Consider the following 17,763-nt stretch of genomic DNA (forward strand, 5'->3'; position numbering starts at 1 on the left):
GGAAATGGCAGGGAATTCACATCTAGTTTGAGAAAAATGTTTCCAACAATTAGAATTGTCCAAAATCAGGTTCACTGTCTCACAGAATTGATGAGATTGCTATTACTGTTACACAGTTGTGTATTGCATATTGTATGGCTGGAGAGAGTCTAATCTACTTCAATAAGATTAGAATGTAAAGGCACTAACGTTCCTCCTCTATAATTTTTTAATCCAAGTAAAAATTTAATATAACCATAAATATTATTGGAGATATACTAAACCACTATTTCCCAAAGTATGGTCTGAGAAAGTTATAGAACTAACATATTATAAGAGTCCTAAAGTCAGAAAATTTTGGAAATTCTGGCTTAAGCAAAATTAAATACTTTTATTTGCTTCAATATTTCTTACCAACTTGAATGTACTTAAGTACATCAAAAACATACAAAGAAAATTTCTATATACAGCACTGACCATAAAAAAATTCTTTTTTTCATGTTACATTTTTAAATCTTTCTTCCCACTTTAATTATGAGTTATTTGGAGGGTTTTATTTGTTTATTTTGTTTTATTTTTCAATTTTTTATTTAAATTGTAGTTAGTTACCATATAGTGTAATACTTCTTTCAGGAGTAGGATTTAGTGATTCATCACTTACATATAACATCCAGTGCTCAACATAACAGGTGCCTTCCTTAATACCCATCACCCATTTAGCCTATCTCCTGCCCACATCCCCTCCAGCAAACCTCAGTTTGTTCTCTATAGTTGGAGTCTCTTATGATTTGCTTTTCTGTCCTTTTTTTCCTGCCTTCCTCTATGTCCATCTGTTTTGTTTCTTAAATTCCACGAGTAAAATCATGGCATTTGTCTTTCTCTGACTGACTTATTTCATTTAGCATAATAAAAAACACTCTAGTTCCATCCGCATCATTGCAAATGGTAAGATTTCATTCTTTTCACCCCAAAGAGCCAAAGTAATAATGAAGAAGAAAACCAAAGTGGGAGGCATCAGAATCCCAGACTTTAGCCTCTACTACAAGGCTGTAATCATCAAGATAGTATGGTATTGGCATAAAAACAGACATATAGACCAATGGAATAGAGACCCCAGAATTGGACCCAAAAATGTATGGCCAACTAATCTTTGACAAAGCAGGAAAAGAGTATCCAACGGAAAAAAAGACAGTCTCTTTAACAAATAGTGCTGGGAGAACTGGACAGCATCAGGCAGAAGAATGAAACTCGACCACTTTCTTACACCATATACAAACATAAACTAGAAATGGATGAAGGATCTGAATATGAGACAGGAAACCATCAAAACCCTAGAGGAGAAAGCAGGCAACAACCTCTTTGACCTCAGCCGCAGCAATTTCTTACTTGACACCTCTCCAAAGGCAAGGAATTAAAAGCAAAAATGAGGGGCGCCTGGGTGGCTTAGTCGGTTAAGCGGCCAACTTCAGCTCAGGTCACGATCTCACGGTCTGTGAGTCCATGAGTTCGAGCCCCGCGTCGGGCTCTGGGCTGATGGCTCAGAGCCTGGAGCCTGCTTCTGATTCTGTGTCTCCCCCTCTCTCTGCCCCTCCCCCATTCGTGCTCTGTCTCTCTCTGTCTCAAAAATAAATAAACGTTAAAAAAAAAATTTTAAAAAAGCAAAAATGAACTATTGGGACCTTATCAAGATAAAAAGCTTCTGTATTACAAAGGAAACAATCAACAAAACTAAAAGGCAACCGATGATATGGGAAAAGATATCTGCAAATGACATATTAGACAAAGGTCTAGTATCCAAAATCTATGAAGAACTCACCAAACTCCACACCTGAAAAACAAATAATCCAGTGAAGAAATGGGCAGAAGACATGAATAGACACTTCTCCAAAGAAGACATCCAGATGGCCAACAAACACATGAAAAGATGCTCAATGTCACTCATCATCCGGGAAATACAATCAAAAACCACACTGAGATAACACCTCATGCCTGTCAGAGTGGCTAAAATGAACAAATCAGGAAACTATAGATGCAGGAGAGGATGTGGAGTAATGGGAACCCTCTTGCACTGCTGGTAGGAATGCAAACTGGTGCAGCCACTCTAGAAAACAGTGTGGAGGTTCCTCAAAATATTAAAAATAGAACTACCCTATGACCCAGCAATAGCACTGCTAGGAATTTACCCAAGGGATACAGGAATGCTGATGCATAGGGGCACTTGTACCCCAATGTTTATAGCAGCACTTTCAACAATAGCCAAATTATGGAAAGAGCCTAAATGTCCATCAACTGACAAATGGATAAAGAAGATGTGGTTTATATATAAAATGGAATACTACTAGACAATGAGAAAGAATGAAATCTGGCCATTTGCAGCAACCTGGATGGAACTGGAGGGCATTATGCTAAGTGAAATAAGTAAGGCAGAGAAAGACAGATGCCATTTGTTTTCACTCATATGTGGATCCTGAGAAACTTAACAGAAGACCATGGGGGAGGGGAAGGGGGAAAAAAAAGTAACAGAGAGGAGGGAGGCAAACCATAAGAGACTCTTAAAAACTAAGAACAAACTGAGGGTTGATAGAGGGTAGGGGAGAGGGGAAAGTGGGTGATGGGCATGGAGGATCGCACTTGTTGTGATGAGCACTGGTGTTGTATGGAAACCAATTTGACCATAAGTTATATTTTTAAAAAAGAAAAAGAAAAAAAAAGATTTCATTCTTTTCTTTGGGCAAGTAATATTCCACTATATATATATCCTCTTTATCCATTCATCAGTCAGTGAAAATTTGGGCTCTTTCCATAATATGGCTATTGTTGACAATGCTGCTATAAGCTTTGGGGTGCCCCTTCAAATCAGTATATTTGTATCCTTTGGGTAAACACCTAGCATTACAATTGCTGGATTATAGGGTAGTTCTATTTTTAACTTTTTGAGGAATGTCCATACTATTTTCCAGAGTGACTGCACCATTTTGCATTCCCACCAACAGTGCAGGAGGGTTCCCCTCTCTCCACATCCTCACCAACATCTGTTGTTCCCTGTGTCAATTTTTTTAAGTTTATTTACTTATTTTGAGTGAGTGAGAGAGAGAGAGGGAGAGAGAGAGAGGGAGAGAGAGAGAGAGGGAGAGAGGGAGAGAGGGAGGGAGAGAGGAGGGAGGGAGGGAGAGAGGGAGGGAGGGAGGGAGGGAGGGAGAGGGAGAGAGACAATCTCAAGCAGGCTGTACACTCAGCCCAGAGCCCAATGCAGGGCTTGATCTCCCATGAGATCATGACCTGAGCTGAAATCAAAAGTTGGACGCTTAACTGACTGAGCCAACAAAGCACCCCTCCTATGTTGTTAATTTTAGCCATTCTGACAGGTCAGGTGGAATCTCATTGTGGTTTTGATTTGCATTTCCCTGATGATGAGTGATGTTGAACATCTTTTCATATGTCTGTTGGCCATCTGTATGTCTTCTTTGGAAAAATGTCTATTTCCTGTTGGATATTTATGAGACAGGCTCTATAGAATACTTTGGAGCAAGGGAATTTTGGGTTAAATAATTCTAATCTCGATGGTATCAAAAAAAAATCCAGTTTGTCTATTTTGTCAAAAGAATTGAATTGATGATGCAATTTAAATATAAATTTTTCATAAGGATGAAATAATGCAACACTATCACAATTTACCACAAAAGGTCTTCCTTTTTCACAGATGAGGTATCATTGTTGTACTATACATAATTATAAGCATCTTAAATGATGTAGCCTAAATTCAGTCTCTGATGAGTTACCAGCAAATGTGGGAGAGACTAAAGAACACCTCCTCCTCCTCCTCCTGACATACCTAAATTCCTTTAACAACCTATTATAGGCGCATAAACTTGATTAAACACTTCTGAAAGGTATGTATAGTTCAAGCTGTTCTAACTCTTGGAGTACTATGTTCTTAAAGTTTTATTTTTCCTGTTGTCTTGTACAAGCAAATTTCTTAAATAAATATGCCTCCATTTCTTCATCTTTAAAATTACAATCATAATCATATGGTTGCTGAAGATTGAATTAAAGGAGATAATCCAGCACAGTGTTAGCACATTATAAAAACTCAGTAACTATAAACTATCATTTTTATTCAAAAATAGCACTTTACTTTGTTTTGATCTTCAATTACCTACTGCTTCATTTGAATGACATCATGTGTGTGAATTACTTAGCACTATGCTCAATTAAAATTGGTAATGAATGTGTTTGTGATCTTTATATATACACACTTACTACTTAGTCGATTATGAAGGTAGCAATTTTTACCTGAAACAGATTTTCTGCTCTATCTCAACAAACCTAGAGTCTAAAATACAGGAAATATTGTGTCATTGGAACTAGAAACTACCTGGGACTTAATCTTTCATACCTTCTTCTTGGTTACAGCATTTATTAATATGTGTATTCACATATGACAAAAATGAATCTCAGAAATTTTTAGGGATTTGTTTATAGTATTGTTTATGGTAGTCAACAAACCAATAACCAACAAACAATGCTTAATTATCTCACTTACGAATCCACTAGTAGACAGCATCTGATCATGAGAACTATTCCCTTTCTTTTTTTTTTTTTAATTTATTTTTTAATACATGAAATTTACTGTCAAATTGGTTTCCATACAACACCCAGTGCTCATCCCAAAAGGTGCCCTCCTCAATACCCATCACCCACCCTCCCCTCCCTCCCACCCCCCATCAACCCTCAGTTTGTTCTCAGTTTTTAACAGTCTCTTATGCTTTGGCTCTCTCCCACTCTAACCTCTTTTTTTTTTTCCTCCCCCCACCCCCCCATGGGTTTCTGTTACGTTTCTCAGGATCCACATAAGAGTGAAACCATATGGTATCTGTCTTTCTCTGTATGGCTTATTTCACTTAGCATCACACTCTCCAGTTCCATCCACGTTGCTACAAAAGGCCATATTTCATTTTTTCTCATTGCCACGTAGTATTCCATTGTGTATATAAACCACAATTTCTTTATCCATTCATCCGTTGATGGACATTTAGGCTCTTTCCATAATTTGGCTATTGTTGAGAGTGCTGCTATAAACATTGGGGTACAAGTGCCCCTATGCATCAGTACTCCTGTATCCCTTGGGTAAATTCCTAGCAGTGCTATTGCTGGGTCATAGGGTAGGTCTATTTTTAATTTTCTGAGGAACCTCCACACTGCTTTCCAGAGCGGCTGCACCAATTTGCATTCCCACCAACAGTGCAAGAGGGTTCCTGTTTCTCCACATCCTCTCCAGCATCTATAGTCTCCTGATTTCTTCATTTTGGCCACTCTGACTGGCGTGAGGTGGTATCTGAGTGTGGTTTTGATTTGTATTTCCCTGATAAGGAGCGACGTTGAACATCTTTTCATGTGCCTGTTGGCCATCCGGATGTCTTCTTTAGAGAAGTGTCTATTCATGTTTTCTGCCCATTTCTTCACTGGGTTATTTGTTTTTCGGGTGTGGAGTTTGATGAGCTCTTTATAGATTTTGGATACTAGCCCTTTGTCCGATGTGTCATTTGCAAATATCTTTTCCCATTCCGTTGGCTGCCTTTTAGTTTTGTTGGTTGTTTCCTTTGCTGTGCAGAAGCTTTTTATCTTCATAAGGTCCCAGTAATTCACTTTTGCTTTTAATTCCCTTGCCTTTGGGGATGTGTCGAGTAAGAGATTGCTACGGCTGAGGTCAGAGAGGTCTTTTCCTGCTTTCTCCTCTAAGGTTTTGATGGTTTCCTGTCTCACATTCAGGTCCTTTATCCATTTTGAGTTTATTTTTGTGAATGGTGTGAGAAAGTGGTCTAGTTTCAACCTTCTGCATGTTGCTGTCCAGAGAACTATTCCCTTTCTTAAAAACAACAACACAAAGTGCTGAATTGCTTTTTTTCAGTAATAAAACTATCAAAAGAAAATGAATATAAAAGTATAAAGGAAAGTTGCTATACTTTAGGGTTAAAATAAGCATTAGAGAGTAAAATAAAGACAAGAAAAAGGCTTAAGGTAGCAATTAGAGAAAAAGATTTTAACAAGAAGGTCAATCAGAGGAGGCCATCATTTGCTTAATGTAGTAGTGATATTACAGTCACCAGACACATTTATGAATATGCAGCTGTATTTATGGACAGAAGAGTAAAAGTCCTGTTTGATGCAGGAGATAGATCAGAGACTCCAAAGGAATGTTTGCAACCTTTTCAACTGGACAAAGGTGACTTTGGTCCTAAAGAAACTAAAGAAAGTCTTTGGTTACTAAAGAAAGTAAAAAGGGCTTTAATAAAATTCTCTTTCTACTAAAACTTTTCTAAATGGATTTGTCTAACAAAATAACAAGATACCTTGCTGCCTTTGTAGTATCCTAGTAAAATTGTATTTTTTTACTCATATTAAATCAATTTATACATTTTCATAATGGATTACTACAGATATCACAGACTACATGTAAACATACACAGTTTATGTTGGATCAAGTGGAGCTGGCAAACAGTATTCATTTACAAACTAGGATAAACTTCCTAGTGTCTTCAGTTTTAAAGTTTTTCTATTTATATTTGTATATTATTTATATTACCTATATAATCCTAGCCATTTTCTTATCAGTAAACCATCCTCTGTTTTTCAATCTACCACTGGCTTTAAGATAAACAATCCTAAAATTTGTATGGAACCACAAAAGATCCCAAAGACCTTGAAAAGGGAAAGCAAAGCTGGAGGCATCATGATTTGGGGCTTCAAGCTATATTACAAAGCTATAGTAATTAAAACAGCATGGTACTGGCATAAAAATAGACACGTATATCAATGTATGAGAACAGGAAACCCAGAGGGGTGGCCTGGGTGGCTCAGTCAGTTGAGTGTCTGACTTTAGCTCAGGTCATGATCTCACGGTTCCTGAGTTTGAGCCCTTCATCAGGCTCTCTGCCTGTCAATGCAGAGCCAGCTTTGGATCCTCTGTCTCCCTCTCTCTCTCTCTGTCCCTCTCCAACTGACTCTTTCTCTCAAAAAAAAAAATTTAAAAATATAAATAAAGTTTGTAACTACTGTTCTTTTATGTATATGTGTGTGTGTGTGTGTGTGTGTAAACCTGTTCTTTAATATATATATATAGAGAGAGAGATACATGTGTGTGTGTGTGTGTGTGTGTGTGTGTGTGTATTGAGAGAGAGAGAGAAAACCTAGAAATGAATGCACAACTATGTGCTCAATTAATCTTCCACAAAGTAGGAAAAAATATCCAATGGGTAAAAGAATGTCTCTTCAACAAATGGTGTTGACAGCAACACTCAAAGGAATGAAACTGCACCACTTTCTTATACCATACACAAAAGTAAATTCAAAATGAATGAAAGACCTAAATGTGAGACAAAAACCATAAAAATCCCAGAGAAGAATACAAGCAGTAACCCCTTTGACATCAGCCTTAGCAACTTCTTACTAGATATGCTTCCTGAGGCAAGGAAAACAAAAGCAAAAATAAACTATTAGAACTTCATCAAGATAAAAAGCTTCTGCACATTGAAGAAAACAATCAACAAAAGTAAAAGGCAGCCTGCTGATTGGGAGAAGATATTTGCAAATGACATATCTGAGAAAGGGTTAGTATCCAAAATATATAAAGAACTTCTAAAACTCAACACTCAAAAAACAAATGATCCAGTTAAGAAATGGGTAGAAGACATGAATAGACATTTTTCCAAAGAAGACATCTAGATGGCTGACAGACACATGAAAAAATCTTCAACATCACTGGTCGTCAGGGAAATACAAATCAAAACTACAATAAGATATGATCTAACACCTATCAGAATGGCTAAAATCAACAACACAAGAAACAACAGGTGTTGGCAAGGATGCGGAGAAAGGGGAACCCTCTTACACTGCTGGTAGGAATACAAACTGGTACAGCCACCCTGGAAAACAGTATGGAGGTTCCCCAAAAAGTTAAAAATAGAACTACCCTATAATCCAGCAATTGCAATAATAGGTATTTACCCAAAGTTTACAAAAAATACTAATTCGAACGGATACATGCTGCCCAATGTTTATAGCATTATCAACAATAGCCAAATTATGGAAACAGCCAAATGCCCACTTACTGAAGAATGGATAAAGATGTGGTATACATATACAATGGAATATTATTCAGCCAAGACAAGAATGAAATTTTGCCATTTGCAATGACGTGGATGGAGCTACAGAGTATTTATGCTAAGTGAAATAAGTCAGTGAAAGACAAATACCATATGATTTCATTCATATGTGGAATTTAAGAAACAAAACAAATGATCATAAGGGAAAAAAGAGAGAGGCAAACCAAGAAACAGATTTCTAACTATAGAGAACAAACCGATGGTCACCAGAGGGAAGGTGGATGGGGGTGGGGTGGGGGGGGATGGGTAAAATAAGTGATGGGGATTAAGGAGTGCACTTGTGAAGAGACCAGGTATTGTATGTAAGTGTTGAATCACTAAATCATACACCTGAAATTAATATTACACTATATGTTAACTAACGAGAATTTAAGTTAAAACTTTAAAAATTTTTCAATTTTAAAAATGTTGAAAAAGAAACTACAACAAAAAGACTAACTTCTGACTTTGTTCTTTTGAGGTATACATGACTTGCACAATTCAATCCAGTCAGCTTCTGTTGGATGACTATAAGAAATGAAGGCAAGGCTGGGATGCACTAGGATTGATGCCGGGTTCGGAAAAAGTAATTAGAAATGAGAACAATGCCAAGGTAAACTGGCCATCTTTTACTTACAGCTGACACGTGCTGTAAGAGACACATGACATCAATCATGTCTGCGAGGATAAGGAGTCTGGTAACTGCAGCCAACAAGGCACGGGCAGCCTGAACCACAGCCTCCCTTTTTGGGAGATAACAGGGGTCATCTGCAAATCTCTCAGCTGATACTTTCAGAGCTTCACCTGAAAAACACAACCCAAAATCATATACTTTAAGTTTCAGCTATACCTGTTTAAGTATTTATCATCCTAATTCCAAGTACATTCTATGACTAAGCATAATATTAAAATAGTGTCAGTTGACACTAGAACACTGTCTCTTAATAAACAATAGAGTTTAAAATCAACATTTCTCTTTGATAAATGCTCTGGAGTTTAAGAAGCATGATACCATTTTCCTGCAAGAGAATTGTGCTCAATTGACTAGCAACATCTAGTAACACCGCTGTCAACTTCTGCATTTGCTGAATCTCATTTGCTGTGAAAGGTTTCATTACTAAGACTTCAACTGGAAACAATCTGGCTTATAAAAATAAGGTAAATCTTCATTAAACTACTTTCCAGCTCAATGTCAGAAAACAGCTAGCCTTTGAGGAAGTAACTCTCTGAGATAAAAGTTTAACATAGGCAGATTTATCCTAAACTGTCAATATAATAACCTATCTCCTAAATTGTCACAAGTTATATTTCATAGTACATAACTGTTAGAGAAATATGCCTACAAATTTTAAGGTTTTTTTCGCTGAAAATACATTCTATGATAAAAGCAATGTGTACTCATTCATTTTTAAAAGTTCACAATTCAGAAGGGTATAAAATGAAAAGATTCCTCTTTACCCCTCTCCACTAACATAATTGCTTACCACATCCACTATGTTTTAAGTTTTTCAATTTAAACTTGTTTTTATTATGAAATCACTACATGCTCATTACTTTTAAATAATTCACTATACTGAAGAGTATAAAGTGAAAACAATTTTTAGAGAGTCTCCATACAAATCACCCAAAAATACTCATGGAGTTCTTGTATATGCATCCAGAAATTTTTCCACGAATACATGTTTTATGTGTGTGCATATGTATAAATATTTATTTATATGTATAAATGTATATGTATGTTTAAACGTATGTATTTTTATGAATATATTCACACATTCATATATATGAATATATATTTTCTGTCCTAAGAAAACAGAGACATTTTATATTTTAAATGGAACACACAGAAGATATAAATCCTTTTCACAAATATTTTCATACTATAAAAATTTTCTACAATTTGTTTTTTCACTTACCAATTTATTTTCTTTTCATGCTGGGATATAATTGACCAGGAGACATTAAAGAATGCACGGTAAGGATAGGAAGATGGCGGCGTAGGAGGACGCTGGGCTCACCGCGCGTCCTGACGCTGATTACTTAGATTCCACCTACACCTGCCTAACTAACCCAGAAAACCACCAGAAGACTAGCAGAACGGAGTCTCTGGAGCCAAGCACAGACGAGAGGCCCACGGAAGAGGGTAGGAAGGGCGGCGAGGCGGTGCACGCTGCATGGACTGGTGGGAGGGAGCCCGGGCAGAGGGGCGGCCCGCCGGCCAAGCAGAGCCCCCGAGTCTGGCTTGCAAAAGCGGAGGGGCTGGACGGAGTGTGTTCCCACAGCAAGCGCGACTTAGCATCTGGGAGGTCATAAGTTAACAGCTCTGCTCGGAAAGCGGGAAGGCTGGAGGACAAGGGAGGGAGAGTTGCTAAGCCCTGGGACAACAGAGCTCAGTTTGGCGGGGAACATAAGCGCTCCCCGGCGCCATCTCCCTCGCCCATCCCCCAGCCAAAATCCCAAAGGAAACCAGTTCCTGCCAGGGAACTTGCTCGCTCCGCACAAACGCCCAACGCTGTGCTTCTGCGGAGCCACCCCTCCGGCAGCGGGTCTGACTCCCTCCCGCTGCCACAGGGCCCCTCCTGAAGTGGATCACCTAAGGAGAAGCGAGCTAAGCCTGCCCCTCCTGCCCCCGTGCACCTTACCTACCCACCCCAGCTAATACGCCAGATCCCCAGCACCACAAGCCTGGCAGTGTGCAAGTAGCCCAGACGGGCCACACCACCCCACAGTGAATCCCGCCCCTAGGAGAGGGGAAGAGAAGGCACACACCAGTCTGACTGTGGCCCCAGCGGTGGGCTGGGGGCAGACATCAGGGCGGACTGCGGCCCGCCCACCAACTCCAGTTATACACCACAGCACAGCGGAAGTGCCCTGCACGTCCACACCACTCCAGGGACTATCCAAAATGACCAAACGGAAGAATTCCCCTCAGAAAAATCTTCAGGAAATAACAACAGCTAATGAACTGATCAAAAAGGATTTAAATAATATAACAGAAAGTGAATTTAGAATAATAGTCATAAAATTAATTGCTGGGCTTGAAAACAGTATAGAGGACAGCAGAGAATCTCTTGCTACAGAGATCAAGGGACTAAGGAACAGTCACGAGGAGCTGAAAAACGCTTTAAACGAAATGCAAAACAAAATGGAAACGACGACGGCTTGGATTGAAGAGGCAGAGGAGAGAATAGGTGAACTAGAAGATAAAGTTATAGAAAAAGAGAAAGCTGAAAAAAAGAATAAAAAATCCAGGAGTATGAGGGGAAACTTAGAGAACTAAGTGATACACTAAAAAGAAATAATATACGCATAATTGGTATCCCAGAGGAGGAAGAGAGAGGGAAAGGTGCTGAAGGGGTACTTGAAAAAATAATAGTTGAGAACTTCCCTGAACTGGGGAAGGAAAAAGGCATTGAAATCCAAGAGGCACAGAGAACTCCCTTCAGACATAACTTGAATCGATCTTCTGCACGACATATCATAGTGAAACTGGCAAAATACAAGGATAAAGAGAAAATTCTGAAAGCAGCAAGGGATAAACGTGCCCTCACATATAAAGGGAGATCTATAAGACTCGTGACTGATCTCTCTTTTGAAACTTGGCAGGCCAAAAAGGATTGGCACGAGATCTACAATGTGCTGAACAGAAAAAATATGCAGCCGAGAATCCTTTATCCAGCAAGTCTGTCATTTAGACTAGAAGGAGAGATAAAGGTCTTCCCAAACAAACAAAAACTGAAGGAATTTGTCACCACTAAACCAGCCCTACAAGAGATCCTAAGGGGGATCCTGTGAGACAAAGTACCAGAGACATCACTACAAGCATAAAACATACAGACATCACAATGACTCTAAACCCATATCTTTCTATAACACTGAATGTAAATGGATTAAATGCACCAACCAAAAGACATAGGGTATCAGAATGGATAAAAAAACAAGACCCATCTATTTGCTGTCTACAAGAGACTCATTTTAGATCTGAAGACACCTTTAGATTGAGAGTGAGGGGATGGAGAACTATTTATCATGCTACTGGAAGCCAAAAGAAAGCTGGAGTAGCCATACTTATATCAGACAAACTAGACTTTAAATTAAAGTCTGTAACAAGAGATGAAGAAGGGCATTATATAATAATTACAGGGTCTATCCATCAGGAAGAGCTAACGATTATAAATGTCTATGCACCGAATACCGGAGCCCCCAAATATATAAAACAATTGCTCATAAACATAAGCAACCTTATTGATAAGAATGTGGTCATTGCAGGGGACTTTAACACCCCACTTACAGAAATGGATAGATCATCTAGACACACAGTCAATAAAGAAACAAGGGCCCTGAATGATACATTGGATCAGATGGACTTGACAGATATATTTAGAACTCTGCATCCCAAAGCAACAGAATATACTTTCTTCTCGAGTGCACATGGAACATTCTCCGAGATAGATCATATACTGGGTCACAAAACAGCCCTTCATAACTATACAAGAATTGAAATTATACCATGCATACTTTCAGACCACAATGCTATGAAGCTTGAAATCAACCACAGGAAAAAGTCTGAAAAACCTCCAAAAGCATGGAGGTTAAAGAACACCCTACTAACGAATGAGTGGGTCAACCAGGCAATTAGAGAAGAAATTAAACAATATATGGAAACAAACGAAAATGAAAATACAACAATCCAAACGCTTTGGGATGCAGCAAAGACAGTCCTGAGAGGAAAATACATCACAATCCAGGCCTATCTCAAGAAACAAGAAAAATCCCAAATACAAAATCTAACAGCACACCTAAAGGAAATAGAAGCAGAACAGCAAAGACACCCCAAAGCCAGCAGAAGAAGAGAAATCATAAAGATCAGAGCAGAAATAAACAATATAGAATCTAAAAAAACTGTAGAGCAGATCAACGACACCAAGAGTTGGTTTTTTGAAAAAATAAACAAAATTGACAAACCTCTAGCCAGGCTTCTCAAAAAGAAAAGGGAGATGACCCAAATAGATAAAATCATGAATGAAAATGGAATTATTACAACCAATCCCTCAGAGATACAAACAATTATCAGGGAATACTATGAAAAATTATATGCCAACAAATTGGACAACCTGGAAGAAATGGACAAATTCCTAAACACCCACACTCTTCCAAAACTCAATCAGGAGGAAATAGAAAGCTTGAACAGACCCTTAACCAGTGAAGAAATTGAATCGGTTATCAAAAATCTCCCAACAAATAAGAGTTCAGGACCAGATGGCTTCCCAGGGGAGTTCTACCAGACGTTTAAAGCAGACATAATACCTATCCTTCTCAAGCTATTCCAAGAAATAGAAAGGGAAGGAAAACTTCCAGACTCATTCTATGAAGCCAGTATTACTTTGATTCCTAAACCAGACAGAGACCCAGTAAAAAAAGAGAACTACAGGCCAATATCCCTGATGAATATGGATGCAAACTTTCTCAATAAGATACTAGCAAATCGAATTCAACAGCATATAAAAAGAATTATTCACCATGATCAAATGGGATTCATTCCTGGGATGCAGGGCTGGTTCAACATTTGCAAATCAATCAACGTGATACATCACATTAATAAAAGAAAAGAGAAGAACCATATGATCCTGTCAATCGATGCAGAAAAGGCCTTTGACAAAATCCAGCACCCTTTCTTAATAAAAACCCTTGAGAAAGTCGGGATAGAAGGAACATACTTAAAGATCATAAAAGCCATTTATGAAAAGCCCACAGCTAACATCATCCTCAATGGGGAAAAACTGAGAGCTTTTTCCCTGAGATCAGGAACACGACAGGGATGCCCACTCTCACCGCTATTGTTTAACATAGTGTTGGAAGTTCTAGCATCAGCAATCAGACAACAAAAGGAAATCAAAGGCATCCAAACTGGCAAAGAAGAAGTCAAGCTTTCGCTTTTTGCAGATGACATGATATTATACATGGAAAATCCGATAGACTCCACCAAAAGTCTGCTAGACTGATACATGAATTCAGCAAAGTTGCAGGAGACAAAATCAATGTACAGAAATCAGTTGCATTCTTATACACTAACAATGAAGCAACAGAAAGACAAAGAAACTGATCCCATTCACAATTGCACCAAGAAGCATAAAATACCTAGGAATAAATCTAACCAAAGATGTAAAAGATCTGTATGCTGAAAACTATAGAAAGCTTATGCAAGTAATTGAAGAAGATATAAAGAAATGGAAAGACATTCCCTGCTCATGAATTGGAAGAATAAATATTGTCAAAATGTCAATACTACCCAAAGCTATCTACACATTCAATGCAATCCCAATCAAAATTGCACCAGCATTCTTCTCGAAACTAGAACAATCAATCCTAAAATTCATATGGAACCTCAAAAGGCCCCGAATAGCCAAAGTAATTTTGAAGAAGACCAAAGCAGGAGGCATCACAATCCCAGACTTTAGCCTCTACTACAAAGCTGTAATCATCAAGACAGCATGGTATTGGCACAAAAACAGACTATAGACCAATGGAATAGAATAGAAACCCCAGAACTAGACCCACAAACGTATGGCCAACTCATCTTTGATAAAGCAGGAAAGAACATCCAATGGAAAAAAGACAGCCTCTTTAACAAATGGTGCTGGGAGAACTGGACAGCAACATGCAGAAGGTTGAAACTAGACCACTTTCTCACACCATTCACAAAAATAAACTCAAAATGGATAAAGGACTTGAATGTGAGACAGGAAACCATCAAAACCCTAGAGGAGAAAGCAGGAAAAGACCTCTCTGACCTCAGCCATAGCAATTTCTTACTCGACACATCCCCAAAGGCAAGGGAATTAAAAGCAAAAATGAATTACTGGGACCTTATGAAGATTAAAAGCTTCTGCACAGCAAAGGAAACAACCAACAAAACTAAAAGGCAACCAACGGAATGGGAAAAGATATTTGCAAATGACATATCAAACAAAGGGCTAGTATCCAAAATCTATAAAGAGCTCACCAAACTCCACACCCGAAAAACAAATAACTCAGTGAAGAAATGGGCAGAAAACATGAATAGACACTTCTCTAAAGAAGACATCCGGATAGCCAACAGGCACATGAAAAGATGCTCAACGTCGCTCCTCATCAGGGAAATACAAACCAAAACCACACTCAGATATCACCTCACGCCAGTCAGAGTGGCCAAAATGAACAAATCAGGAGACTATAGATGCTGGAGAGGATGTGGAGAAATGGGAACCCTCTTGCACTGTTGGTGGGAATGCAAATTGGTGCAGCTGCTCTGGAAAGCAGTGTGGAGGTTCCTCAGAAAATTAAAAATAGACCTACCCTATGACCCAGCAATAGCACTGCTAGGAATTTACCCAAGGGATACAGGAGTACTGATGCATAGGGGCACTTGTACCCCAATGTTTATAGCAGCACTCTCAACAATAGCCAAATTATGGAAAGAGCCTAAATGTCCATAAACGGATGAATGGATAAAGAAATTGTGGTTTACATATACAATGGAGTACTACGTGGCAATGAGAAAGAACCAAATATGGCCCTTTGTAGCAAAGTGGATGGAACTGGAGAGTGTGATGCTAAGTGGAATAAGCCATACAGAGAAAGACAGATACCATATGGTTTCACTCTTATGTGGATCCTGAGAAACTTAACAGAAACCCATGGAGGAGGGGAAGAAAAAAAAAAAAAGAGGTTAGAGTGGGAGAGAACCAAAGCATAAGAGACTCTTAAAAACTGAGAACAAACTGAAGGTTGATGGGGGGTGGGAGGGAGGGGAGGGTGGGTGATGGGTATTGAGGAGGGCACTTTTGGAATGAGCACTGGGTGTTGTATGGAAACCAATTTGACAATAAATTTCATATATTGAAAAAAAGAAAGAAAGAAAGAAAGAAAGAAAGAAAGAAAGAAAGAAAGAAAGAAAGAAAGAAAGGTAACTTACCGTGTGGGCTCTAAAGCTGTTCTGCTTCAGCATCTGTCCTACTACCTCAGACAAGTCACTTAAATTCTTTATGCCTTATTTTTCCTTTGCAAATGGAGCTAATAATAATAATACCTACAATTTTTATAAAAATTAAATAAGAACAGTGCTTTGAGCTTACTAAAGTGTTGATTGGCTTTTGTCATTCTTTTTAATACTTGAATAAAGTTACATTTTACTGATATACTATAACTTATTTTACTAGACCTCCATTAAACACATAAATAATTTCCAACTTTTTCCTATTTCAAACTGTACTGCAAAGAATGACACATAGTTTTGCATGCATGAGCAAACTTAGCTGGAGGATAAATTCTCAAAAGTGGAATTGCTGAGTCAAGAGGCAAATGAATTTTAAGGTTTGATACATATTGTCAAAAAATTTTCCAAAATACAGCCATCTCACCAATAACATATTAAAGGGAGTGTCTTACCTACTCCATGAATATTTTAGTTATTTATTTGTGAAAGTCAGCATAATGAAAATGAAATTGAGTATTTTTATTAAATATAACAAAGAATAGTGTTCCTTATAATGGACAGAACCTATGAAGAGGGTCTGAGACTATCTCAACATGTTAATATAAACATGTTAGCTCTCTTAGCAATACCAAATTAGGAATTCAGACTATTAAGTCAGACACCTCTGAGATCAAATTCTTATCTGCCTCTTCTAGCTCTGAGACCTTGGATGCTTAAATACTTTCAGTGTCCTCATGTAATGGAAAGGGATAAAAATATTACTCATTTCACAGTGTTTCTGAGATGGCTAAATGAGATATAATTCATAACATATATTTAGCACAGTATCTGAACATGGAAAGCACTCAACAAATATTAGCTGTTATTTTCTCAGGAAATTTCTAGTAGAGTTGGTAAATTTTTAAGACCAGGAAATGGTGATTTTTATGTGTTTCTCTGCAAGTTAGAATTTCTGCGAGGAGACTGAAAATTAAAGTGACCTCAGAAATTCAGAGAGCAGTTTAATTCCCACATAAAAGATTTTTTTCTTGTCATGATTCTGAATTGGAAAGTTATGATAGTCTTTATACAATATGGTCTTTGACTTTACTAAAACTAAATACACATCAAAATAGAATTATGTGTTGTTGACTAAAAATGTTGGGATGTTGAACAACTGGTTGAAGAGTCATACTCAGGAAAATATCATTTAAACATTAAAGATCAATTACAGTCTCTGTCTCCATTAAGGTAATATAAAGAGAAAACCAAGTAGCACTATTGGGAAAAAAAGGCACTCCTGAAGTACATGAACAAAGATGCAACAAGTAAACTTCCTATTACTGGACTTACCACCCTCCCTCTCCTGCAACGCTCTCAACCCTTTTCAGCTTCACCTCATACTTCTGCTCCCAACTTAAGCATCACTTCCTCGGTGAAGCCTCCAATGCCCACTTACCAAGGGAGTCCCACAGTAAGGCAGGTCTCACAGTAAGATTCTATGCTTCCTATCATAACTATCCATCATCATTTACCGTAATGACTTAAATCAAAGCCTGTCTTTAATTCTCAATCAAAAGACTAGTGAGCGTCACACCAGTCAGAATGGCTAAAATTAACAACATAAGTAACAACAGGTGTTGGCGAGGATGTGAAAAAGCGGGAATGCTCTTACACTGTTGGTGGGAA

General features: G+C 38.2%; 1 protein-coding gene across 1 annotated transcript in view; it reads right to left on the reverse strand.

Moving 5' to 3' along the window:
* The window catches only part of CTNNA3 (catenin alpha 3), a 1,692,711-nt gene that overhangs the window by 1,582,778 nt on the left and 92,170 nt on the right, over positions 1 to 17,763 (reverse strand). Inside the window, exon 4 of the mRNA XM_042960559.1 lies at positions 8,758 to 8,924. Within this exon, the coding sequence (XP_042816493.1) occupies positions 8,758 to 8,924 (167 nt within the window). The remainder of the gene's footprint in view (positions 1 to 8,757; positions 8,925 to 17,763) is intronic.

Source organism: Panthera tigris, chromosome D2 (genome assembly GCF_018350195.1).
Source record: "Panthera tigris isolate Pti1 chromosome D2, P.tigris_Pti1_mat1.1, whole genome shotgun sequence".
NCBI lineage: Eukaryota > Metazoa > Chordata > Mammalia > Carnivora > Felidae > Panthera > Panthera tigris.